Here is a 26,753-nt window from a genome sequence, read left to right as displayed (position 1 = left end):
TTTGGTACGCCTAAATCACCACTGATTTAAAGGTCTCACAACAGCAGCATAAGCTGGAGCTGCCACAACGTGTAGCTCTATGTTAGGGCAGGAGAGAGTGGTGACTAAGAAATCCCTTTGCTTCTACGGTGATCAAAGGTAGAGAACCTGACCACCCACCAACGCCTGGTGCTCAGTCCCACACAGCTATATCCCATTCTGCAGAGGAAGTCAAAAGAAAGAAAAATGTCTAAGAGATCCTTTACTCTAATCTGAATGCTGGGCCATAACCTCAGTATGAGCTTCAGTGGCTCCGTGCTAACATGTGCCATATGAAAAAGCATCCTCATCTCTTCAAGGGTTATGTTCTAAATATTAATATTCCATATGCCTTTCAGTGGTCCTCCCAGAAATAACTAGGGATGATTCAATTAGACATTACTGAAATTTCTACCATTAAAAAAACAAAACAAAACAAAAAACACACACACACAAAACCACAACAACAACAACAACAAAAAAACCAAACGAGGGAAGCCTTCTAAACCTCCACCAAGCATTAAAAGTAAAGAAAAAGAGGCACAAATATAATTGAATAAAAACTTAAGTAATCTTGAAATAATAAGCAAAAAAAAAAATAAAAACTTCTTAAGTAATCTTGAAATAATAAGCAAAAAAAAAAAAACCCACACTGAAGAACAGACCACATGTCTACATTTGCTGTTTCAGAACACATCAAAATGCAATACCAGCAGACATTGCATGTTTAATAACAGAAGCAGTCCTTATAATGACTAAATGACAATAAATGCTGCATTAATGGCTTGGCACTTCCCTTTCTCCTCAAGCTCCTATGTATACAAACACAGCTCAAATGCAGCCAACTTCAGAAAGGACTGAAAAAGCCTAGCTGAACACAGGCTCACAGATCACTACTGCAAAACTAGCTGGCTGGGGGAAAAAAATCCTTCCTCTGAGATCCAGATTTCTGAAGGTATTTGCACACCGACAGATGCAAATGTTGTTCCTAACTTCCACCAAAGTCAAGACAAGTCAGGTGAAGAAATTTAGCTGCATTCCCCAGATTCTTAAAAACCCTGGAAAATCTAGTCCTGGGTTTTGCTAAATGGACATCTTCTAACTCTGTCACTTTAAAAAGCCACATCCAAGTCTGCAGAACAGGTCAGACTGGCTCTGTAAATCAGTAATCCATCTTCCTCCTCCTCCTCCTCTAGTCTCTGGATCTCTTCCATCTCTTCACGCATAGCTGTAAATTATCCTTCACTCTTTATAGAGCTTTAAAACAAAACCACACTCCTCCTGTGAGACAGTGAAAAATAGAAATAGGGCTTATGGTGCTGAGTTCACCATGTCACCTTGGCAAGCCCTTTTTCTTACCTTTAATCACTGAGCCCAACAGATAGAAACTAATCAGAATGCTGTATTAACATTTAACAAAGAGACTGGGAAAAAACTACTCAAACAGAAGATTTTGAAGCAATCTCCAGGTAAGGAGGTCCCACAGTACCAACAAATTGTGTGAAGGCCTTGGTGGATGCTGCCACCTCCTGGTACCTTCTCCGGTTTGCAAACTGTTATCCTTGAGCAAAAGGTACCTGCACATCTCGGTTAAACAAGGCCGTTTTTATCCAGTTTTTATTCACCATACTGTTTCTAAAGGCAGAAGGAACCACAGAGCATTTACCACTATGCTCTCCACCTCTGCGTGAGCCTTATGATCAGTGGATGAATACATTTTTCTGCAAAGGCTTGCTTCCATGACACCCCAAAAAATAACACTGGCAAACAGCAGTCCCTTTTTGCTTCCTGAACACAAAAGATCTCTGTCAGTAGTCCACTTTCCAAAAACTGGATATCAAAAGGCCTAAATTATGGCCTTCAAATATTCAATCTCAGTTGCCTTAATAAAACATCCTATGCGGTACTCCATTTTCCACATCAGTTTAAGAAGGTGAAAGAAAAATAAGTCCATAAAACTACAGACAGTTTCTCCAGGGCTCCAGGGGGTTAATCCTGGTTTATAGCCTCTTAAGTTTAAGAACCAATTTCCCTTTTACTTTTTTTTTTAATCATAGCTAATGCTGAGGATACTATTACTCATACAAATATGTAATCTTTCTTAAAATCTCATTAAATGCTTTGTTTTCTATTCTTGTGGCAACAAGTTCCACTTCTTTACTATGTCCTATTCAGAAGGCAGGAGAGGATTATTTTCTATCAATATTAACTTGAACATGCACTCAGCTATCTTCACTATGATCCAAATCAAGTGATTATTACAAGAGGATTAAATTTATTATGAACAGTATGGCTCTGTCCACACAGATATATGCATATTATAACAATATACATCATATTATAACAATATATATCATATGGCAGGCTAATATTTTTAATACCGAGACATAACAGAAATTCATTTAAAAGAATGTAAAACAACATCAACAGCAGTTCTCAATTTAAAGTGAATGATGTACATAAGCTTCTCTGAAAACAAACTTGGCCAATTTTGACAGAAAAGTAGAGTGAGATAACATGGGAAGAAATTATTCAAGAAAGACAAGAGAAATGTGAGTAACTTTTATTGGCCATTGATTCAAGAGTTCTCAGCAAGTGGTTTACACCAGCACAAGGTGAAATTCAGCTGACAGTCCCGCAAGCCGAGGCCTTTGATGCTGGCTTCAGCAGTTCCTGTTAACCCACCCCAACCGCTTGTGCCACTGGTGCCTTAGCTCAGTGACCTTGTTTACAGCACAGAATACTCCCTCTTCCCCGCACCCTGGGGTCCATGCCGACACCACCTCAGGGATGGCACATTGTGTCACAGGACCGCAATCAAATACCTGCGGACACACGACATTTCTGCAAGCCTACTTTGCCACTGAAGCACTCTTACCACTGAACTACAGCCTTGGTGAGTTGGACTGGACTTCCTGTTCAATTTAGAGTATTCATGTAATTGTCATTTCATCTCATGTGCATGTAACCCTGTGCTGCTCAGGCCAACTGGCTTCAATCATTCCTACCTTTAAAAGAAACTCCACTGAGCATCTAGTGCTACAATAACCCCAAAGCTGGAAGTATGTTTCATGTGGGATTTTAACAAGAGTTTAGAACAAAACTCTGATCAGATTTGATCCACTTTACAGCTTAAACCCTGCACTTTCACTCTTGCAGAAAGAAGAAAGCGAACCCAATAAGAAAGCCAGAGGAGTCTTCCAGTAGGACATGCATCAAGGATGTGCATCAAATTGCTATTTCTGCCCAAAGCAGCTAGCTAGTGGACAGCTTTATCTCTGTGACTTGTCCATCACCAGAATATGTGCTAAAGAGCTAGCCATACCAATCATCCTATACAAGCCATTTATGAAGTATATTCACATGCAGAAGTTAAAAGCGGCTGTTGTGGAGGCTTCAGTCCTACAACAGTCAAAGAATTCCAGGGGGTGGCTGCACAAATGAAAACTGTTGAAGGAAGTCCAAACCCATCAGGTCAGTATCTGAGACACCCTTGACCCCTGAGCACGTAAATGCTCACGTTCCGCTGACTTCAAAGACAAGGCTAATCCCTCTACTGAATGAGGGCCTTTATATGAGCAACAATTTGGTTGAATGAATGAAGCACACTACAAGTCAGAAAAAGTATGTTTGGTCCTGCCATTACCTCTGAGCTCACTGCCTCAACCTATTGCATTGGCCAGCCTGTTCCCACTCTTCTCTTTCATCTAGAAGAACTTCAGGGCACAGATTACCTTTTGGAGCAACATCAGTACCCTACACACTACCTTGGAAGACACAGTAATAATTTGAACTGCTGTTTATGGCCACAATTTTATAGAATCACAGAAGGTAAACATTAAGGCTGCCATCTTACCTGCATTACCATAATTCATTTAGTATAGTATAATTAATTCAGTGTTAAAGACAATTACCTCACCAGATTTACTGCCATATCTTGGCCAAGGTATCTAGTAACTCCAGTTTAGTCTATTCAACTAAGTAAAACAGAATTACCACAGATTTTTCCTTACAAATTCTGCACTGTGATTATGTACATGTTCACAATGTTTCACAAGCAATGTACTGCGGTTTATCTATTGTCTACTGCAATATCTGAGACTAGCATGTGATTTGATATTTGCATATATATATTGTGATTATTTTAGTAATATCCATCTCACCTGAGAATTTTAATATGACATGACAGGCTTATCCTGCGTTTCTTGTGTGTGCATATATGTATGCATGGGCACACGTATTTCTGTTTAACATCCTCATACAGCAAGTGTTAATAGTTTCAGTACAGATTATCCAGTTTAGAACTCACAGAACTGGAACTGCTGTACACCTGGAGAACAATATTAAAGGTGCATGTTTTAGTTCAGCACTATCGATAAGCTGATACTCAGTTCAGAGACTTTTATCCTGGTGATTAGAATACTGAAAATGTTAGGTGTGTTCATGAGAAATGCACAGCTGTGTGGTCCCAACCTGCAGCATTTGAAAGGCTGTTCAAGTAAATTGCAGCTCGCTCCCACACACAGATAGATAGATTTGGGTGCATTCTACACGTGGTACATGCACTGAAAAGACTTAAAAAAAAAAAATTGTGAAAGTCTGTTACTTTGAAGCATTCAATTTTCACCTAACCTTACAGCCTCTTTTTATAAATATAAAACTTCAAAATAACTTGGGTCATTTTGCTGTAACCAGGACCAAAAAAGAATCTTCTACAGAACTTTTTCTAAAAGACTGCTGACTCTGTGAAGATGAGAATAAAACTCAGCAGCCTGGATTTTAGCTGGTGGCTTAGTATCTAAATGCTCTGCTAAGGATCTGGCTCAGCTCTTTGGGGTGAAATCAAGCTCTTCTGACACTAAGAGCAGAACTCCCACTGTCTCCAAAGAAGATAATTTCTCTTTCCAATTTTTCAGCTGAGTATTTGGTTCCACTTTTTTATGATTTCAATATTTTGGGAATATCTGAGGCAGCGGCTTCAGGTTTCCAAATGCCAGACACATAGGAGACATTACCACCTATCCAGATTTCCGACGTCCCAAGTCTTACCACCAAACATGAAACCTTTTCTTCAGCATATCCCTCCTGTGCCTTAAGTAATTGTGTGAGAGCATACATGCATCTGATGTGTCAGACCGTGTCCCCAGGACACACATAGTAGAAGGGGAATGACAATGCAGCTATGTGCAATTAGCAAATGTCTTCCACTGGGTCTCCTTTAGCAGTGGGTCTTTCAGGGTGGCTCACCTTTAGCCCATAGTCTGGTAGTAGGGTCTAGGTTGCTTTATGGTATTAGTAGGTCTTGAAGAACTTCAAAGCATATTAATGAAAATTAGCCTAAGTAATGCCAAGTGGAAAGAGGATTAAAGGAAATGGTACTACTTGAGACTGTGTCAGAAGTCAGAGGTATCAGAGGACCCTTAGCCTTTGAAAGGTAACAAAAGCTGGACGACTGATTGTGATTCTTAGGAAAAGGGAATTTAGGACTTACACATCCTGACTTCATTCTCTTAGGTTTATAAGAATTAGATTTGCAAGTACTCATCCATATGTTTTGTTTACTAAACAACTATACTGCCTTTTTTTTTTTAACTCAATTACTGTAGTATTGAAGCACCTTTAAGTTTATTAGTTTTAAATTCTGGAATTCTCTGGGGCAAGTGTCTTGAATTTTCTTAGTCCCCAGATCATCTCCTGGCCTTAACAAGCTGCAGTGGCATCCCTTCACTACATGGCTCAGTAGTGACCCACTGAGTCACAAATCAGACTGACCAGTTACATCTGGCACAGGAAGCCTCAAAGAAAAAGACAGCACTGCTCACACAAGGTACAAGCCTAACTGCAGAGGAGCAAAAGGAGACACCCAGGTGAAGGACACTTCTGCTCATTGTCTGAGACTTGACCCAGGCAAGATTCCACTGCAGAGTCTCCATGGTACACATCAAGCTGATTTACAGAAAGATGAAGTAAGGAAAAGATGGTTATAAACAGTGATCAATTCTGATTTACACTAGCTCAAACTGTGACAGAAATTGTATCATTAACCAACAACATAATGCTTAAAAGATTTGTGAATTTTGTGCATGTGTTTGTACTTATTATTCCACTCTAGATATCTTTATCATGGAAGCTTAAACAAAATCAGGTCATGGAAATGTGTGACGCTGTTGATAATCCATACCATGAGTAATCTTCATGTGCTAGAAGAGCACAGATAAATGTTCAATAAGCTTTGCCCAATTGATTTAAAGTTAGCTCATGCACATTAGGTGTCTGCCTGCCTGTTCATAAATCTTTGACGTGTATGTCTGGCTGGTGTGTTATGCCTGACATGTGAACTGTGTAAAATACAGTTCACAGGTTTTTATTACAGCAGTACCTTTAAGATCTCCACCAGCAGGTATTTTACACTTCATAGATAGAGGAGCTAATGCTGCTCTCCACTCACAGCATATCGCTTCTGTTCAACCCAAGTGGTTTTCCAGCTCTCACTCTACTGTGCCAATTGTACTCTCCATATTATGAATCTTCCTGATGGGGATTTCCTTTCCAGAGGTAGAAAGGACCTAAGCTCAGATTCGACATTCAGTGTAGTGCAACACCTCTTCACCTGAAGATTCTTCTCCTGAAAATCCCTGAGCAGATGAGGTATGGTGGGAGAAGGAAGCCCATCAGTCAGTGCTCAATGTCTTTCCTGACTCTCCATCAGCCTAGCTAGTCTGAATAAAATCTTTCTACTAGGAGCATCTCTCATTGTAAGCAGAGAGGAAAATGGAACCGTCTCGTAGGTGGGAGTACTGGTTGCCTCCTGAAAATTAGCTATTATTAGCCAGCTGGCTTCAGCCAAGCCAAAGTATTGCTGCAGTATGGAGGCAGCAGCGTAGAGCAGAGGAGTTAAGGCATGTTGGCCCACTGCCTTTAAAGGGATGACGCTCTTTGCCACTCAGGCCTATCAGGTTTCTAACTTACGCTGTGAGCTACTGTTAAAAAAAAAGAAAAGATCCAAATTACATTCAGTCTTAGATGGAAAATAGTATCAGTATCTGTCCTGGTGGTCCACTGTTTATGTTTTGACACTGGTTTTGACATAATTAGAAATAAGTAAGGATTAGATAGCTCCTGTTTGCTCTTACTCTGAAATCAGTGCAGGCTGTGGCAGCAACTGGAAAGTGAAAGCAGCACCCTGGGAATACTAACGAGTTGTGTGCATACAGAAGTTGCACTGCTGTACACATAACTCCATCCAGTTAAAGCAAGTCTTTTTTCAGGGGTTCCCTAACATACAGTGATTCAGAACTGGCTCTTGTTGTAAATTTTCACACTCATACTTCCAAGCATAAGTCAAAAGAAGCAATCCTGCACAGACTTAACTAAATCAGTGAAAAAAAAAAAAACCCTACTTTTCATTCCATTGATATAACTTGGACACAAACCAGTTCTAATATGGATTAGATATGACTTTAAAAGTTCACAGCTACTTGCAACCAGGGAAAAATCCAAGGCTGTCCTATTTCATAAACTTGGTATTATCTGTTCTATTCCAGCTTGTCAAGAGCCCTATTTTATTTTTAAGGACAATTATGGGTCTTAAAAGATATTAAGCTGCTCTTTTGGGGAGTAACAACACTATTTTGCCTTAACATAAAGTACCAGATAATAATCAGACAAGTTGCAAGATCTTCCTTCTCCTCTTGGACCTTCTGTTCCACCAATAGGGGCAAAGACTTCCTCAGACCTTTCTTTATTCAAATTTTAGTCAAAAGACAAGAGTGCAATAGCAGAACACTGCAACCTGCTTATAATCACAATGCGCTAGCATGACACCAATAATTATGACACCAATATACAAGTTTGTCCTTCCTAAAGTTTCTACAGAACACAGAGATGCCTTGGACCACATGCTGGCTGGCAGAGATCCATACACTGAAATCAGCACCATAGAAACATTTTTTTAAGAAGTCTAGAGCCTGTGGGGAAAAAAGGGAATGACAGCTCCTGAATTAGAGTTGTTTAGAGTAGCTGTTCTAGTGCTTGCACACAGACTTCTCTATCAAGCTCAATGATGATCTTGCATTCAAGTTCCACTCTAAAAGCTTTACTCTGTATATGGCTGCCCGACCCACCAAAGAAGAATATTTGACCGATCACAACACTACTCCAAAAATCAAGGGCAAACAAGAGCAGAGAGATAAATGAATCCCAGAATTTTCAATGTAAATATGGTGGATATTTAACAGTGGTGTTTGCCCTGGCTGCCATGACAACAGCAGATTAAAGATCCAACAGCACAGTTAAAATTAAGGTTAGGTGCTGTCTTGAACTCACCTACTAGTGTCCTATAGCTCAGAAAATTTTCCTTGCAACCCTTGGCTACAGCAATACACCATGACACAGCAGTGCACATCCAGTTCTCCCCCTTCAGACCTGGTGTGAGATCTTTTCAGAGATCTACATTATGGACCTTACCTACTATGGCAGTTCTGGATTAGCAGGACACATATAGTACTTGGTTAGGCAGCACACAACCACTTCTTTTAATTGACATTCTTACCTCTGCAGCTAAGTAGTTTCCAGTTGCCAAATGCTTAAATCTAAACAAGCTATTCCACTGTCCTGCCCCTCCCCGGCAAGGGTCATGATGGACAACCTAAAAGAAAAAGTACACATTTTAATCACGTTCCTCAAAATCATACTTAGATCACTGACGTTTCTTAAAGCTCATTCCAAATAAAAACTTGTAAACTACATAATTACAAACAGCCTACCACAGAGAGGAATTCTGTGCTTACACTAAGCCCATCATAGATAACAACTACTTACATTTATTTTTTTGCTGGGTGCCAGGAAATACTCTTCCTATTACTTTCCATGTTTTCATTAATCTACTCCCTGCAAACATGATGATCCAAATTTTGCTTTTAAGTGACATGGTATGATCTGGAGCTCAAGAAAGTGCTCTACACTTAAATGGGTACTACTTAAAAGCAAAACTCAAACTCTCTTACGTTGTTTCACCACTTATGCCAGCTCTGTTTTTAACAACACTAGGGGCTTCTGATAAATTTTTTTTCAAGTGATAAAATATCACCATATCATTTGAAATATCCCAGGTTATTTCTTTTTCCCCTTGACTGAGCTATAGGTCATTTGCTACCTTCAAATCTAGCAGTGCCTGTCTCCCTTAAGAAGTAATCTCAAATAACGACAAGTGCAATATACTCTATTCCATACAGTCTTTACTCAGACAAAAATCAACCATTTGCCTGAGTGAGGAGCCCTGTTTTAAATGCACGAAGTTTGTTCAGCACATAAGAACTTTTGGGTATAGGAGTTACATTACAGTGATAGCAAGGGTTTGAGACATACTAGTGTCCAATGTTCCTCAGTTAAATAAAAATACATTTGCTAGTCATCTTCTCAAAATCACCCCCATTCAGCAACACCACCTTTATTCAGCCTAACTTTAAACAGATGTTGATGTGCCCTGTTGCAGAAGAATGGACTCTATCACATTTGTAAGATTTCTTGTCAGTCATGAATTTCAGTCTTCTATATTGCACATGGAGTCAAATATAAACACTCAGGATGCATGAGTGTCATTCGATTGGCTTCGATAAAATCGCACCATTTACGTCAAGTCTGAATTTGACTCTTCGTCATTTTAGTGCAAGTAAATATAGTAAGAAAACATCCTCTCTCCACACATGCACAGCAATAAAGTATCTCTTCCGTGTTCATCCTACACAAACCGCTTCATAAAATAATAATAGTCACGGGGAGGTGTATGATGATATCAAGAGGCTATGAATGATTCATGTTGTGGTATTTTTACTGAACCCTGGCCTTCAGGTCCTGAAGTATTTATAAAAAGAAAAAAATACCTCTATTTCCCACAGTGCTTTAGAACTTGTTGCAGAAGTGGCTGACTGACGTAATGTAGTACGAAGGAAAATATGTTGTTTCTTCTCATATTCGTCACAGGTCAGAAACTTCTCTTGCTCTGCATGAAACAGCCTAACAACATCTCCCTAAAGTAATATGAAAAAGAAGCATTATTAAGTGGTAGGCAAAGCCACTAAACTCATCCTCTATATCTGTACTAGCCTCAGTGATGTCAACATAGCTGACATGAAGAAAACATCTATTAGTTTCCTATTGCTATTAGTTTCCTACTGCTGGAGCAGGTACCAAGTGCAGAGCATACAATCTTGGCACTGAGTCTGGAAATCAAATGAGATACTTCAGTCCTGCAGAAGACGCATGCACTTTTGTGAAAACAGAACTTGTTTCAGAGCACTGCAATGAATAGTGGGCAAAAATTAACCTAAAGGTGATTTTTAATTCTAGTTAACTTCATAAAATGGATTTTTTATTTCTAATCTCTCTTAATATTTAGGGAAAGTGACCAGATTTTTCTAACATCATATTATCTCATCTCTTCTACTCTGCAGCCAAAACCAAAGCCACCTCTCTATTTCTTCTGCTGACATCATTTTTGCTTCCTTTTGCCTCTCCCCAAGGCTTGAAACACTATCCCCAAATGGGTCTACACAGATATACTATTTTCTCTTTCAAATTCTTCCTCAAAAACTGCTGGTACCTTGATGCCTACCGAAAAAACAGCCAGTTGGTAATGACTTATTAAGGTCCAAGTGAGGAAAAATGAAATTTATTTCTTTAAAATTAAAATGTAAATGATCTCAGGGAGTGATCTGGAGGCATGAAGCTGTGCAATCCCTCAGCATTTAAAGCTAAATTGTCTTATCACAGCTATTGTTATCTTTCATGCCTCGCTCCCTTCTGTAAGCTTGTTATACCTGCTTTTAGCATCTTGGCATAAACTGAAGTGCCACAGCTATTCTGTACAGAGCCCTCATCATTCTGGGCTTGAACTTCATCTTTTCTCATTGATCCTCAGTTGTCTCTGGGAGTGGAAAGGGGCTGGAAGCTAGCGCAATCTAGACAACTTCACTTAGTAAGACAATAACACAAAGGAAAAATATTCTGGCTGTTGAAGGACAGTAGGAAGGGATCCTCAACAGCTCCATAAAGTCCTCATTTCTTCTTTTATTCACCACATATTTCTCTACAACCAAATATGGCATGATTTTTCAGATTCAAAAACCAATTAAAAAAATCATACTTACTCCTTTCAGTACATCTTCTCGATAACTACTGAATTTCATGAACAACGTTATTTTCCAGCTTGTGTTACAGTTGACAGCATTTACCTTTGGGGGAAAAAAACAAAACACCAAAAAAACATGATTATAGTCTTAAGGGGTGGGGGTTTTTTGAGACATTCTGTTCTTCTAAAAGACCACACCACATCTAGGTATGGCTTAGCTACATATTTGTACAGTTCCTAACATGGGTCCTGATGCTCTCAAGTGTTAGTAAGAATGATGTTGATGTTGGAGAAGATTCAGTGGGCAAAATGCTACTCTGTCTGTTGACAGCCTAGCAAAGATGACCTAAAGTGCTGTTGGAAGAGGACTTACTCTTACATCAGAGAGAGTTTCAGATACTCAAGCAAACCTCACGAAGCTTTCAGTGCCAGGAAGAACTGCACCAAGAACATTTCATCTTGGTTTTCTGAGGCCAAGCTGGAATCAATGTTTAATACTGGCATCTAGCCTATGGTGGGCTCCGGTTACCAGTAAAGAACAACATATAATACATCTCAGATCAGAGTTACCCCTCCTCCCTCCACTGAACTCACCTCTTTGCAGCCAGGGTTATCTAGAAGCTCAATGTTGCTGGCATGTAGAGGCTGCCCTGCATTGACTGGCATGAGAACAACTTTATCTCCCACAACAACCTGGAAGTCAGAAATAAAATGCAATTTAGACCTATGTAATTATCCAATAAAATGAAGTAATGTTACGTTTTTAGAAAATTACTCAAATGCATGCTCTAGGAATGGCCCTCAGTGAATTTATTTGCAGACAATTCACACACCAGCTCTGTTCGCCCATGCCTCTGCAATTGCTTGGGTTCAAGATTTCACACTAATGAATCCTCTCACTCTCAGTACAGAAACTTGAGATCATGAAATAGATACGAACTTATGAATTCCAAGAGAGTTCAGTTCATCTAAAAGTTACACTAACTACTCTTTATCCATATATACTGCCAGCCAAAAGGCAGAGAAAGCTTAGAAAATAATCTGTAGTCAGGCAGCAAGACTCTTTTCCCTCCCTTGCTGTCAAGCCAACCTTCTCTGATCAATGTGTCTTTCATTTCACAAAAGCCTTAAAAATTTGCCTGTAACAAGAATTCTTTAGCCCAACCCTGTGGACCATCTTCTGGCAAATGTCATGACAGGCTCAGGAGTTCTGCAATTTAGACTACGACTGCAATCTGGAAAGGAACATAAATCACTGGAAATTCAGAGAGAGGCGAACACACTCCATCCACTCTGCTGTTATTCCCCAAGTGGTGTTTGGAGCTCAGCACACATAGCAGGTACATCAGCTGAGAGACATCTCTCTATGAGAGGAATTCCTAGCTGACTCCCTGCAAGCAAATTCCCATGCCCTTGCAATTCTTTACCTATATAGACAGGGAAAAACAATATATGAAAATGTCTTTGACCTAAAAAGTGCTTGAGACATGCATATGGAGAATTCAATTCATACCTGGGAGGGGAAAAAAAATAAATAAAATTTAAAAAAAAAAATCAATCCAGATATATTGGTTGGCACTGGGTCCTGTTGTTCACAGCAATTCTAAGCACACACACACATGAAGACAAGTGGCTACATGTGATTTTTGCTATATGAAATGCTGTGCAAGCCATGCTTTCTTTTGGAACACAAATAAACAAAAATGCTTTCTGCATTGATCAGCACATTTCCTATGAAAAAGCAGAGCCCAATTCAGCCTCATGTAACTTCAACACAGGTGAATTTGGCCCACTTATTGCAGAGGTGAAAAAGAAGGTTGCCTGTTCTTTACCAACACAGCTAAAATAAACAGTAGCAAAAGACAGTGTCATCATGCTCAGGCTACACATACAAATCCTATTTGATCCAAGTAATGAGAAGAAGTTCACTAATGGAACCAAAATAATGACAAGATGCCTTTAACATACATTACTTATGCAATACATTCCTGCATGCCATGCTTCACACAGACATTACTTACAGCCCATTTTAAGAAGTTATGACCAGACAATTCATTAATCAAAAAACCATCAGGCTTGCATCCTGCAAAGTGGAATGAGGACTTCAAAATTATTGCAAGTACACCAGGACTATAACAACTTAATTAGTAAGACAGCACATCATTGAGCATCTTATTTAAAAAGAAAAAAAAAAAAAGAGGGGCAGGGGGAAGGTATCTTTGAATGCAAGCCTGTGACTACCATGGAAATAACCAGAGGAAAGGAGACGTACACAGCTACTCTGCCGTAGGCACACATCTGATGAAGAACTGTTACGTGGGATCATGGTTTGTGTCTCAGTCTCCTCCCCTCCTCGAAGTCCACATCAGTAACCTGCCCTCAGTGCTGGCCAGCTCTGCCAGCTGCCACAGAAGCAACGAGATATCCTATGTTCTTCTCCTTTCTTCTTTTTCTTCTTGCTTCAAACCTCCATGGTGGTTGGGAAGGAAGGGATAAAGGCAATTTCACAGTGCTTGTTTCCTATACACCCTCCACCAGTGATGCAGAAAATGAAAGCAAAGTGAAGAGGGAATCCTGTTCTCTTATACATGGCTGCCTTGGGCAAGATGCAGGTCTGCTCTTTTGAGTTCCTCCTGTCCCTTACCCAGTTGATTTCTGGCTCCAAATAATGCCCCAGCATGCCCAAAGCACTGGAGGCAGACCACTCGCATGCCCACGTGCCCATATTCCTGTCTGTAGAATTGTACTATATGGAGATTACAGAAGACAGAGCAATGTATTCCCAAGGTTTTGCTCTGCAAAAATAAAATTGACACCAGCTCTTTCTTGTCTTCCTTGGCTACCCTTGGGCACAGCCAGCCACAGTATGCTGTACACCAGCAGCAGGTAACAGTTTGACAGGTCTCTGGGACTTCTTCCTTACATATAGACATGAATTCGTTAAAGTTGCATCAGACACACAGCTTTTGAGGATTCCATTCCTGATTCCTTTGACAAAACTCTTACCCCTTCTGGTCTAGATAAGAAACTTCCAAAGAATGACTAAATTCATAATGAAGCCAATGATAATTCAGCTTTTAAATTCAAGATAAACCTACAAGGTCCTTCAGTCTTGGATGCAGTGTTCTTCCCACACAAGATCATTTCTAAATTCATGCAACCCTACTTGTCCATGTCTTGGTGGAGAGGGTACATTGAGAGTGGGAAGAGCCACAGTCAAAGCTGACTGCGTTCTGTCTTCCAGGTGGCAGACCAGCGCTGGCATCACTTAGAGTGAGTCTGTCATTCATATAAACTCACTAAGCACACCTGACAGCTACATCTACACTGCAATCAAGAATCAGAAGCAAATACTTTAGTAGAGGTGTAGTATATCACAAAGACTGGCAGTTACAAAAGGTTGTATGAGCTGTGAAGATGCAGTAGCAGTGATTTCGGTTTGGACTAACTATCCAAATAGGTTACCGGCCACACCAAAGGCTCTGCTACTCCATCTCCATTGCTTTTATGTTATAACCACATCTGCCAGTGGCACTGCTGACACACTTCAAAGATCGGGAGGATTAACAGAACTTTCCCACAGATGGCTGGGCATTCCTGAAGTCCAAGACCACCTCCCTCAGCATGCTGCAAGATCAAGCTTTCAAACCACTAAGATGGCAGACAACTGAAAATGCAATCCACACAGAGCTAATTCTGCTATCAGTGCACATTTTTCTATTCAGTCTAACTGGAACCAGCTCTAGCCTTAATCAGTCACATCTTCCATTGAAGGAAAGCTGGTATATGCTTAATAAAAGTCTGCATAAAATATTGCAGTTATGCCACATCACAGCTTCCCCCAGACTAAACCACATTCTTTTGTTTTAGGATATATGGCATATTTGGATGTACCTTGCCTAGGTTATCTGACACAGTAGCAGTCATCCAAGCAGTAATTCAATACTCACTTCTAATGTTTTAAAGACTTTCTAAAATGTGTTTTCTTAGGGAATTTCCTCATTATAGCTCAGAAACTGAAAATAAAAAAAACCCCAAAATTTCCAAACAGAGTAAGGGCCTCATATACCAAGCTAATTCCATGCACTGAGAGGTCAGAAGAAGAAAAGTATACAAAAAAAATACAGTCCTTTAAAAGCTAACCTAGTGAGTGGATAAAGTGGTCCCAGCTTATGTGGTATTAGGTGCTTTTCAGATGAGTTGCCCAGAAACTAGCTTTTTAACAGGCACATGTCTGGGAGTAAATGAGAAGGAAGGAGTGGGTACAAGGCTGGAGCCTCTCTCCGTCTGTGAGAGGCAAATGAAGGAATTCCCCCATTGCTTGCTACCCCTGTCCCCCTTACAACAGCTGCCTAGTTTCCGTAACTGTTGAAGGGGTGGAAATATCCCAGAGCAGTTAAGAGAAAGCTACCAAAAGACTAATGTTTAGCACTGGAAGTTTGCAAAGAAAATTATCAGATCTGTTTGGGCCTGGTAGAAAGGAGGAAAAACTTGGATCTCGAGACTTCCCTCTGTAAAACACAATGGCGACCTCCCAGCTCTGAAAGGCAACACGTGGTGACAAAAAATGAGCAGTAAGCAGGTTCCAAAGGAGACCATTAAGTTACATTAAGTGACAGTTTCCCACATGGCCCTTGTAGCTCAGAGCCTGTCAAATACACCCCCACAGTCCCCCCCAGGGAACAAACTAGGAGAAAGGTCTGCGGAGTGGGATGTTACAGCAATCACTGCAATGATCTGCAAACTTTTCAGACCAGCAAAGCTGCTTCCAAACTCACATGTGCCCACAATAGTGTAAAATTGAATCAAAAACTCTGTAGTACTGAGGATGACTTATAAGGCTTAAGATCACTCAGCTGCTTTCAGCTGTAAGGGCTCACGATGGCTTTGCACATCACAGTCTGGGAACCCCAGGTCCTCACTCTGGAGAGCACGACATGCACTTATTTCCCAGACACAAAGTCCTTCCCCTCCCCACAAGAGATTGCCAAAAGGAGCTGCAAGCAACCACACTCATCCTGGATAGCATCCCAAGAGCTGGGTAACCACAAAGTTAATGAGAGAAAATACACGAGAAAACAAGCATTCCTGTCTGCGATCCTGAGAAGGCTCTTTCACTGATTACTTCACAGGGGAGAGTGGCCGAACATTCCCAGCCAGGTCCACAATATAAAACCACACAAGTTCATCATGTGCCCTTCCCAGAGGCTGATCTGAATTTTCCACAGCAGGCACTTAACCAAGCCACAGCCAAACTAAATGAAGAACCGAGTTTTGATCTCATGGCACAACTCTCAGATCTGCAGCAAAGAGCTCTCCTATATATTCTTCCTTTTACCAGTATGCAAGACTCCTACTGAAATCTACCTACTATCCAATCCGATTTCAATCATAGATGCCACTGTCATATTGAGGGGGGATACAGTTTAAAGAAACCTGATATATTTCCTAGAGACATTCTCTGCTGACCTCTTGAAAAAAATGTTGCCCAGAACACTTAAAAAAAGAAAAAAACTTTTACAAAAAAATTTTTACTCCAGTGCAACCTATGACTTATTATCAGCTTTATAAATCTGCACACAACAGGTGGACTTAGCAAAGATGCCCCAAAACAGGTCAGCAAAGGCTCAGATGAATGTGGCAACATTTCAGATTCCAGATATGTAATTAGGTAACACTTTCTAGTTACACATAAAAGCTAATAATCCCAAGCACTGTTTAAAATATTTTTTTTCTGAACTTAATCCATTATGATTTATGCCAGTAGCAAAGAAATCATGTGTCTTCTGGAAACTTTCTACCTTCTCCCTCTTACACATTCAGTGTTTCCACTTACATTGTCACCTTCACTCCTCAGTTTCCAGAATGGCTGGATATAAAACCAGGATCCCTCATTCCCTGCAGCATCCAGAGACACCCGCATAGCATTCTTCTCTAGCAGAGCTGGCAATCTCTTATTGACTGTGAGGTACTTGTTACTCTTTATGTGCAGTAGCTGTGAACAAATAATTAAAAAAAATTAGTACAGCTGTTGCTTTTTCTCCCTTCAGTCAAAAGAGGAGGTGCAGGCTTTCACACTGTAGTGATTTTTCATAACATACATAAAACCAAACTAAAACTAGAAAAGAGTTATCAAAGCACACTGCAGTTTAAAAACAGATGCTTTATCTCAGATTGAGAAATGTGTCAGCTATCAATTTTACAGCATATACTACACAGGTAGGGCAAGGGTCCATTAATAGTGTTACCTTCAGGAATTTCATCCATTACAGGAAAGTTGTACTGCACTTAAGAACATAACTTCTGTCTCATTTATATGTCATGAAGTAAAAATTACTTCAGTGATTTAAAAGGAGCTGCACAGCACCTCTATAATATGATTTTGAAATAAATCTTGAAAATAAGAGATACATATTTACATTCAGATTCTAAACCGCAGCAGCAAAAATTACACATGAAATTTATATTATGACATATTATTTAAATATGAATATGCCGCACTTCTGGTAGGCTTTAAAACAAACAGAAAAACACAATATTGTAAACTTCACCAAGTTCTGTTTACCTGACCCTTGACAATCCAGATTACAGTGGTTAGTTTCATTTTCACTGTAACCTTGAAATGAAACAACTGTTTCCTTTCCAGCCCTGAGAGAAGGCAGATGGATTTCAATAGGTTTACCTGTATGACATTGCTATATTTTACAATTTCGCCCAACAGCTTTCTGTTCTCGCTTTCGTTCTGCTTTTGCTCCAGTTCTGCTGCATGCTGCAAGAGAATGATTATTTCTTTAAACTCTACAAAATCAGTACCTGTATTCAGCTACTGGAACAAGTAGTGTAAAAAGGAAATGGCATCACATTTAAAACACTTCCTCCAACCTGTAAGCACTACTGCACTGAAAAGCCCCATAATCCTGCTGCAGCATAATTTTCTGAATTATAATCACCCAAACCCTGTATAATGATTCTGGGGTTTTATTACCCAGAATAGAAACTCAGTCAATTTATCTATCACACCTAAGATGCATGCTATTTTAAACATTTTCAAGCACAAAAAGTAATTCCAGGTGCTTTATTTCACCCTGAAAGAGGAAGAAGAAGGGCCTATGATCACCTTCTCTCTGTCACCATTCCTTTTACTTGTTGGGTTTTTAATTGCATACAAATACATTTACTTTATCTAATACAAAACAAAACTAGTAAGTCACACATTGCAAAATCAAGGCTAAGCTCAATAGTCTGACTCAAACACAGCCACAGAACAAACTCTCAGATCCTAGCTCTAATTTGCTGTATAGCTAGGTCTAGCCACATACCATGTGCCTTCCTTGCTGCTTGTAACTGGAAGCACTGGCAGCCTCTCCACTGCACAGGAAATATCAACCAGGTTTGATATGACCTTGTTTTCACTTAGTCTTATGCATTCAATTATAACATCAGGCCAGCTCTTTTTCAGAGACAAAGGATTTGCTCCATCCACACTGTATTTGATGCAAAATAAAATCTGCCCAATGCTTCAGAGAAGAATCGCCTAGACTGAAAGCAAAGACAGCTGCAATTCTGAGGAATTTCCAGACTAAAGGGTTGAAAACATCTCTTTGTCCACCCCTCTGCCTAACTCCTAGAAAGGACTTCTAAAATAATAGCACGATTTAAACCAGGACCCAATCCTGATTTTAACAACTCCATTTTTACTTTATCAAACTTCTGAAAGCAATATTTTGCTTATAGCAAGGGCACAACCCCCAGCCCAAAGTAAGATAAAAACCAGGGCAGGGGCAATAAACACCAGTCAGGAGGTAGGAGAGCTAAGGAGAATATAAAATTGCTACAGTGGCATAATAATACCCATCACAGAGGTTCCCAAGGCACTTGTTATTATTCTTTCTCATTCTATCATAATTCTACAGCCTGCAGATTGAGATAAGATTACAAATACAGATGTCTTACTTGAAGTTTCTTCAGCAGTGCTGCTTCTGTATGGTTTCCTTGTTTGGCTTGCTTGGCTTTCCAGTACTGCTTCTGGGCTGAATATCTGTTCATAGGACACACCTTGAAAAGGCAGTCTGTGGAAGATTGAAAGAAATACTCATAAGTAATGCTGAAAGACACTTCCTTCATTTGTAAGTATGCTTTGCTTGGTTTTCTTTTTCCAGAAATGCCTAGATACCAGTGTTTAAACATAGTGACCAAGCAGCTTCACGGCAATGATACCATAAACAGGGTGACAGAACATCTGAGTTGAACCTAAAGCCTCCAATGCCCCACATGTGCCCACTCCGTGGAACCTCCGGAAGAGTCCCAAGGCTGTGAGCCTGCCATATGCAAAACTGCCTGCTGCTTTGTTAGCGCTCTTTGCTGCAGCACGTTACAGATGCACTGTTTGAAGGCATGTGAAACCCTGAATAAACAGTCCTGCTTTCTGTACACCATACATCTGGCTGCCCTGCTCCTTCTGGTACTGCTGAAACAAAAGATTGCATGGGCATTCACCTGCAAGCCACCAAGGAGGTTTAACACGGTGTTCGGGTCTACATGCACCTTCACTAAGATTGATTAAAAAAAGCTAACAGTAAAAACAACAAAGTGACACAAACTGAACACCACCACCATCCAAGAGACCAGGCGAAAAATGGGTAAGGAGGGAGGGAAAGCCACCCGAGAGGAACCGCCCGAGCTGGGTGGCTGTGCAAACCATGACAGAGGAGGAGGTACACCCTGAGGAGATTGCAGCCAACAGGGAGCCACAGAGTAAGAAATGAGGAGCAGCAAAGGAAAGTGAGTTGCAACATACCGACCCCCATCTTGTCCCCAGAGGGACCACATGCGGCGAGGGGGCTGGGGACTCAGAAAGGGGAGGGATGTGTCTGGAGGGAAGCCAAGGGGTGCTCCCTAAGTGCTTGTTCAACTGCTCATCTTTTATTTCCCAATACCGGAATCAATAATTGAAAGTTAATGTTAATTGGCAACAAACTAAATTTTGTTAAATTCCCTGACTCAAGACTTTTGGGGCCCAGTGACAGCCCTATAGATTGAAAATAGAGGCTCACGATTCATTCAAATCCGACTACTTGTAGAGTGATAAATGATACCTAGTCTTGCATGGTCCCAATCATCAACTGCTCTAAAAGCTAGGCTTGAAAGACATTTTACTCAGCAAATGTTGGTAATTGTACTTTCACACCCCATGTGTACCCATTGGCAAGAGGAAGGGACAGGAAAATATTATTTAGCAACCAGAGTTTTGCTGTGAGACTAGTAAGAACATACAGGACTGCATGTGTATTATAGTGTGAAACTTCCCCAACATGGGTTGCAATTTATAGATGTCAAAGTAAGGTCTGTCCCAAACTATTAGCCCTCCACATTTAACTGTCACAGACGGCCAAGCACTCTCTGAGGACTAATCCACCCCCAGAGGAGAACAACCTCTGAAGAATTTCTTCCCTGCTCTATGTCAGGGTCTCAGGAAGGTAGAGACAGGAGGGAAGCAACTTTTCCTACCTGACTCCCAGCCACCCAACCATGGCACAAGCTAGAGCCAGGTAATAGCAGCAATGTATCCTACTTAGAAGAGGGTTTGCCCCACAGCTAGATTAAGAATAAAAAAGTTCCTCTTCTGATCCCACAAGCACTTCTTGCAGGTGCTGACACCCCAGTTTGGCCAGAATCAGCAGCATCACTTCTCTGCTGGTCATCAGGCAACTTACCCACAAAGAGACTCTGCAACACCACCGGAAAGCCACATTGCACAGAGTATGGCACAGACAGTGCTCTTCACAAAAATTCAGAAAAGAAAGAGAAAAAGAAGAGAACAAACACGCTAGCTCCATGTGAGGAACATGAAATGCTTATTTACTAGCACACTCAACGCAGTTAATGGCATACACAGCACACAATAATTTGAAAACAGTCCTCTCTACCCTCAGCTCTCCTGCTGCCTTCTCTGAAGAGAATCCCTTTCCAAAAACACTGTATAGTCACCCTTACCTCTGTTACCAAAGGTGCTGTAATATGAAACAGCAACCACAATATCAACACTAAGTACACGTTCCAGTTACATACTGGATCAATGTGTAGGTGATCCTGTTGAATTCGCCAGCATTGCACGTCATTTTTAAATACAGCGTAATCTCGTCATTAACCCATTACTGTCACAAAAACGTTAGCAGGGGAAGCTCTAGGGAACTATCCCAAAGTCATGGTCTGGGTTTTTAACCACTGAGTCAGGTCAGCAGCAGACAGTTTCTATTTTATGGTGCTGTCCTACTCATTCCCAGAGCAAGTGTAACATCTGCAGTTGCTAACTACCTAGGACTTGTTCCAGCTCTCCAATCCACAACAGCACATGTGGGAAGTCCCACCTATCATACATGTGATGAGAAAAGTTTCCTAACTGTTCTACCCTTATAAGTGGAAATTCAAGTGTCAAACTCACAACCTCTCTGTAGAAGATGCTAGATACCAAGGCAGATCCTATTCTCATTTTCAGCGCTGTCAAGCCAATGGAATTACTCTTTCACACAGGGAGGAAGAGGAGGAGATTTAGCTCCTCTGAGATACATCCTTCACATATCCTCCAACATACCTATCTCTTCACAGTCTGTAAGGAGGTACTGAAACCATGTTACAGTAGGAACACCTCTTCTAACACAACAGGAGAGGAAAGGGAAATGTAGTGTGAAGACTGGCCTTGCCTTTCCTAAGTAAAAACAAACTCTCATTACTTAAAATAAAATAAGCAGCACTCTCAACTACAATCAGGCCCAGCTAAGCACAGCTATCTGATGTTGGTGCTGCCAAAACCACTAGAGTAAGACCATGCCACATGTTCCTCCCATTGCCTGTGCCCGCCAGAGCTAGCGGTTTGCAACAGTGCTGGCTCTCAAGCCATGAACTAAGCTGCAATGCTTTTAGTTCTGCAAATATGCCATTTGGCCTCTCATATCTTGGCCATCATCATACCAAGCTTTTCATTGCAGTGCCTCTTCCCTTCATAGCAATTGATCTTCCTCTACTATTTGTAGCAGCAAAGATTGTTCACACAAACACACCACCGGTGGTAGAACTTTCCTTGGCACTGACCCAAAGCCCTCACCGATTTGCTCCCTAATCACAGCCCTGAGCTGCTGTTCCTAGGAGAAAGTGTTATAAATCTTTATCAAAGCAAATCTAGCCACCTTGCAAAGGTGTTTACTTTCATTTCAAAGGGGAACATTTACAATGAGAACAGTATCACACAACCTAGAGTACATAACTCCCAAGTAACTTCTACAATATCCTGGACACTGAGAAGGAAAAAAGAAACAATTACAAAATGCTGTGTATTGTTAAATCATACTGTATGTCGTAGGAGATTTTACTTTGAACATCGGGATTTCAGCTCATAAGCCAAAAAGTCCACTATTATTTTCTGTAAAAATCTATAATTAATGTGCCTTCTCAGAAGACTTCATGAAACACTTATTTCTCTGAAGTAACAATACCTTCTTTTTATAGGACCAGTCTTCATTTCTCAGTTACTCCCCACACATCCTGCTACTTGAGTAAACACACCGCTTCCCATCCTCATGCAGAGTCTCAAAGCACAGCGCTACCACACTGCAGAGAAATGCAAGACATACACGGATGTGCAGTCACTACTGTGTGGGTCTGCCTCCCAAAGGTGCGTGAATTTTTCCTAATGACAGTTCTCAAAGAAAAGGAAATGTAGAGCAGTTGCTAGATAACCTCAGCCACCCCACAGCTTCATCTGTAGCGAGGCTGCACAACACAGCTCCCCTGACTTCCAGTCTAGTGCTTTAGAAGTTGAACTACCAAGAACTTTTTTTAAAATCAGTATTACTTCAATTGTATTTTCCTCAATTTATAGACTAAAAAAATTCAAATTCTTTGTTTCCAGACAAGCTTCTCCCCTGCCCCCCCCTTTTTTTAAGATTCCAGATACATAAAAAATAGGTCATCTCATTATTTTTCCTCTGGTTTTTTCTACTTACTTTTATTAGAGTAACAATAGGATACTATATAAATTCAAGCTTTGTGGTCCTAAACATCGGGACGGGGAAAAAAGCAGTGCCTGCCCTGGAGAAGCTATAGTTTAAATAAACAGGAAAAAAGAGAAACTGAGGCATAAGATTATAAAGCAACTTTACAGCACATGCAGTAGATCAAAGGCTCAGCCCTCCTGGAGGTCAGTCTGGCAACCCACTCATGAGACAGACCGTCTCTTCCAACTTCTCCAGACATTCTCAGATAGTCCTAGTTCCTAACTCATTACTTTACAGAGTTTTACATAAATGCTTCTCTTCCTGAGGACACTAATCAAGTAGGTACTATCAAAGGTAAACAAATAGCTTTAAAGCAAATCACTTAAAAGTATCAGCCAGTTTCACTTACTAAACTTTCATGAGTTCATCTTCTGCAGTTTCATAAATTTTCTCATACCTACAAAATCTTCCAGGCAAAATTTCAATTACTTGTGCATAAAGTGAAGATGGAGAAAATGAGAAACATTGCCCACCCCAGCACACACATGCATTTTTAAAACAATAAAAATCACTTCAACTTTTCTTTACAAAACGGAAAAAAGGGGAAGCTCTCCCTCGTCACACTACAGCCTTAACCTCCTATACTACACCTTGGCTTATTAAAAAGTAAGAAAACATGACAAATTATCAGTGCTGAGACACATATCTATTACTTATTTTATGGGGAAAAAAAATGACATTCATTAATCAGAATAATCAAAATGGTGGAAAGCAGCAACTCTCAGAGTGCGGGAGACAACCCACAGAAGATGCACTCAGCACTGAACTGACCAGCTGCCTAAGCCTGCAAACATGCACAAAATGCCAGTCTTCAAATGGCAATAGTGGGTGGAACAACCACACACAGCACATCCTCTGAGCAAAAAGCAAAAAGGAAGTCTGAAAAGGAAAATAACTCATATAACACCTTTAAAATGTTTCTTGATACTGGATAAAGATGGCTTAGAACAATATTTGTCAGATGCTTTCTCTCCCCAGCCCGCCCCACACATACACACACCCTTTTTTTTTTTTTTTTTTTTGGAGTGTTAGAAATTCAATTCTTGCCCATCATGGAAGATTTCTGTGATTTGCAGAACTAGAGAAATTATCACATGGCTTTACTTAAGCCAGCAGGCTGACAAATGGGTAAGTGGAAGTGATAGGGTTATTAAATCACAGTGTGTACATATCTATATGTTCTGAAACAAATACAGAAAGGTAAAAGAGTTGAAGTGAGAATGGAAAGGGAGGAATGTGAGGGAGCAAGGAGTGGGGCAATGAAGAGTCCTAAGGAGGACAACAGAAAAAGCCATCAGGAGTCTGAGAAGAAAATGAACGCAATTATGGAACTGAGAGAAACAAGAAGAAAACACAAGGACAAACAAAAACGATGTAGGACAAGGCAAGTAAAAAGGAAAATGGCAGACAGCAGAGGAAAGGGGAGGAGGAGGAAAGGAGAGAGTGCAGAGGAACACAGTGGAAGGGAGAGACCAGGAAAGAACAGTGTCAGAAAAAGCTTAGAACAGACTAAAAATTGAGAGAAAGGCAAGAGAAGGATATCTAGGAATTCACACATCACTTTAATTGCAGATGCCTCAAGAAAAAGGGGTATAAAATGTAGGGAAGTTTAAATCAGTTTAAAAACTTAGGTCATTTTACATTTAAAATAGAAGAGAGACTTGTGCTCCTTTTTCAGAGCTGCTAAATTTGACCAACAAGCAGGTCTTATCTGTGCTATTTTACACCTTGGAAGCCGAAAGTGTTTCCCACTGGAGATAACAGCATCAGGCTGAAGTGTGTTTAAGGTCACAGTCTCTAAGGAAACTTGCAGTTCTGTTGCTCATGATGTGACTTTTCTTCAGAGGTACAGGACTTCTGGCACACGTCGTTCTTCCTAATCTCTGCGAACCTGGCCCTGCAGCAGGGTAAGCACTTCCATCACAACACAAAGTGCTTTAGCTCTCACTAGCTTCAGTTAGAATTAGAACAAGAAGCACCTGGCTTGATCAGTCCCTTAAATTCAACTGCAAAATAGTAAACGCCTTTTTTTTTTTTTTTTTTTTCAACAGACTTCACGAAACACGTGTGGGACCAATTCTGTCTTCCTTTGCACTGATGCAGATCTGGATATGCGCACTGATGAACACAGAGCCACTCCAGGTTCATTTCAGTGTGACTGAAGGGAAAATCTGGACCACAGCTTCTTTGTATGGACACAAAATGAAAACCAACCACAGCTTTCCTTAGCTTAACAATACTCCATTTTGTAGGATGTTCTGAAACAACTAGAATAGCTACCACCCACTCAAAAAAAAAAAGAAAGTAAACACATAACAAGAACGAAACTGCTATTTTGAGACACCTCCTTACGTAGGCTTTCAGTTCAGGCCAACAGCTCAGCACCTAAATTTGATCTCCGAGTGAACTCTGTAGGAGGGATACAAGTAGTAAGAAAACACAATCTTCTTTTTTTTTTCGTTGGGGAAAGGGTTGATAAAATATTACCAAAAAAGACAAAACATAGTCCTCTGATGTTAATTTTCAGTGTCAGTCCTTAGAATCTAAACATCTTGTTAGAAATATGCCTTTCTCATACTTACTTGACTCTTAGGTCGTGCTCTAACCTCAAATCAACACCAGTTCAGCCACCAGTGATAAAAACATTGTAAACCATACAGAGAGCAGTTCCTATTACTAAAGAGGCCCTACTCTTCCTGCTGTTAGATGCTATTTTTAGTTGCTTATGTCTAATCATTCAATTAATCATTCATGCCTAAGTCTTCTTTTTATGTCAGGAACCTACTTAAAACAAAACTTGTTTGTTTTATTAACTTTGCAGTTTTAATTGAATGCTATTTCCCAGAAGATTCTTGGGGGGAAAAATATGGTTTCTGTTTACATTTCTTGGTTATAAGAACAATATTTAGCAAGTCTTTTGCCTCAGTGCTCTTGAGCAGAGCTAAGAAATTTAATAAAGCATGGCAGGGATGCGCTTTTGCTTGCTCTCATAATACAGACACCTCTGTAGTACCAGGCACTAAACCCCAATTAGACAGCAAGTTTCTGCTGTGTTCTCAGCAAACCACTTGCTATTCACACACTTAGAACTTGACTTGTAAGATGAAGGAGAAAACAACTAAACGATGGCTTTATCTTTGCTGCAGCCATTCTCCTGAATGCCACTTGATTACACATACCTGAAGCAGCATGAAAATGCTACTAGATGAGGCCTGTAACAATATAGCCATGATGTTAAAGCATGGTGGGTTGCATCAATTAAGGTGACAAAACTCACTTTTTCACTAATTTAGCTTCTCCTACAGATGTTGCAGTTCATACAAATTTGCATGCTACCACAATGCTAGCAATAGCTAAGCAAGCCACTTCAAAATTAAGTCAGATACGGGTGCACCCTAAACCAGAAAGAGGTAAGGAGTGACAGAAGAAAGGTTGCTGGAGCCAAAGGGAGCTAAGAGGCAGCAGTGGGGAGGAGGAAAGTGGCTAGCAACAAGTTTTAGGGCACGGAGGGAAAGGGAGAAGAGGGGATCCCCAAGAAGTGGAGTATCTGAGTTAGA

General features: G+C 40.4%; 1 protein-coding gene across 3 annotated transcripts in view; it reads right to left on the bottom strand.

Moving 5' to 3' along the window:
* Positions 1–26,753, bottom strand: part of ITPR2 (inositol 1,4,5-trisphosphate receptor type 2) — a 285,893-nt gene that overhangs the window by 207,174 nt on the left and 51,966 nt on the right. For 2 of the 3 annotated variants that reach the window (XM_052790972.1, XM_052790971.1), the window contains 7 exons: positions 19,100–19,215; positions 17,829–17,915; positions 16,983–17,141; positions 11,741–11,839; positions 11,166–11,249; positions 9,900–10,046; positions 8,570–8,665 (listed from right to left, as the gene is read on the bottom strand). In XM_052790972.1, the coding sequence (XP_052646932.1) occupies positions 8,570–8,665; positions 9,900–10,046; positions 11,166–11,249; positions 11,741–11,839; positions 16,983–17,141; positions 17,829–17,915; positions 19,100–19,215 (788 nt within the window). Of the gene's footprint in view, positions 1–8,569; positions 8,666–9,899; positions 10,047–11,165; positions 11,250–11,740; positions 11,840–16,982; positions 17,142–17,828; positions 17,916–18,465; positions 18,686–19,099; positions 19,216–26,753 lie in introns of those variants that run through there. The other variant, XM_052790973.1, reaches the window with a different exon arrangement.

The sequence above is a fragment of the Harpia harpyja genome, chromosome 6 (assembly GCF_026419915.1).
Source record: "Harpia harpyja isolate bHarHar1 chromosome 6, bHarHar1 primary haplotype, whole genome shotgun sequence".
NCBI lineage: Eukaryota > Metazoa > Chordata > Aves > Accipitriformes > Accipitridae > Harpia > Harpia harpyja.
Note: the sequence above shows the minus strand (reverse complement) of the source record. Positions and strands in the feature narration are given on the sequence as shown.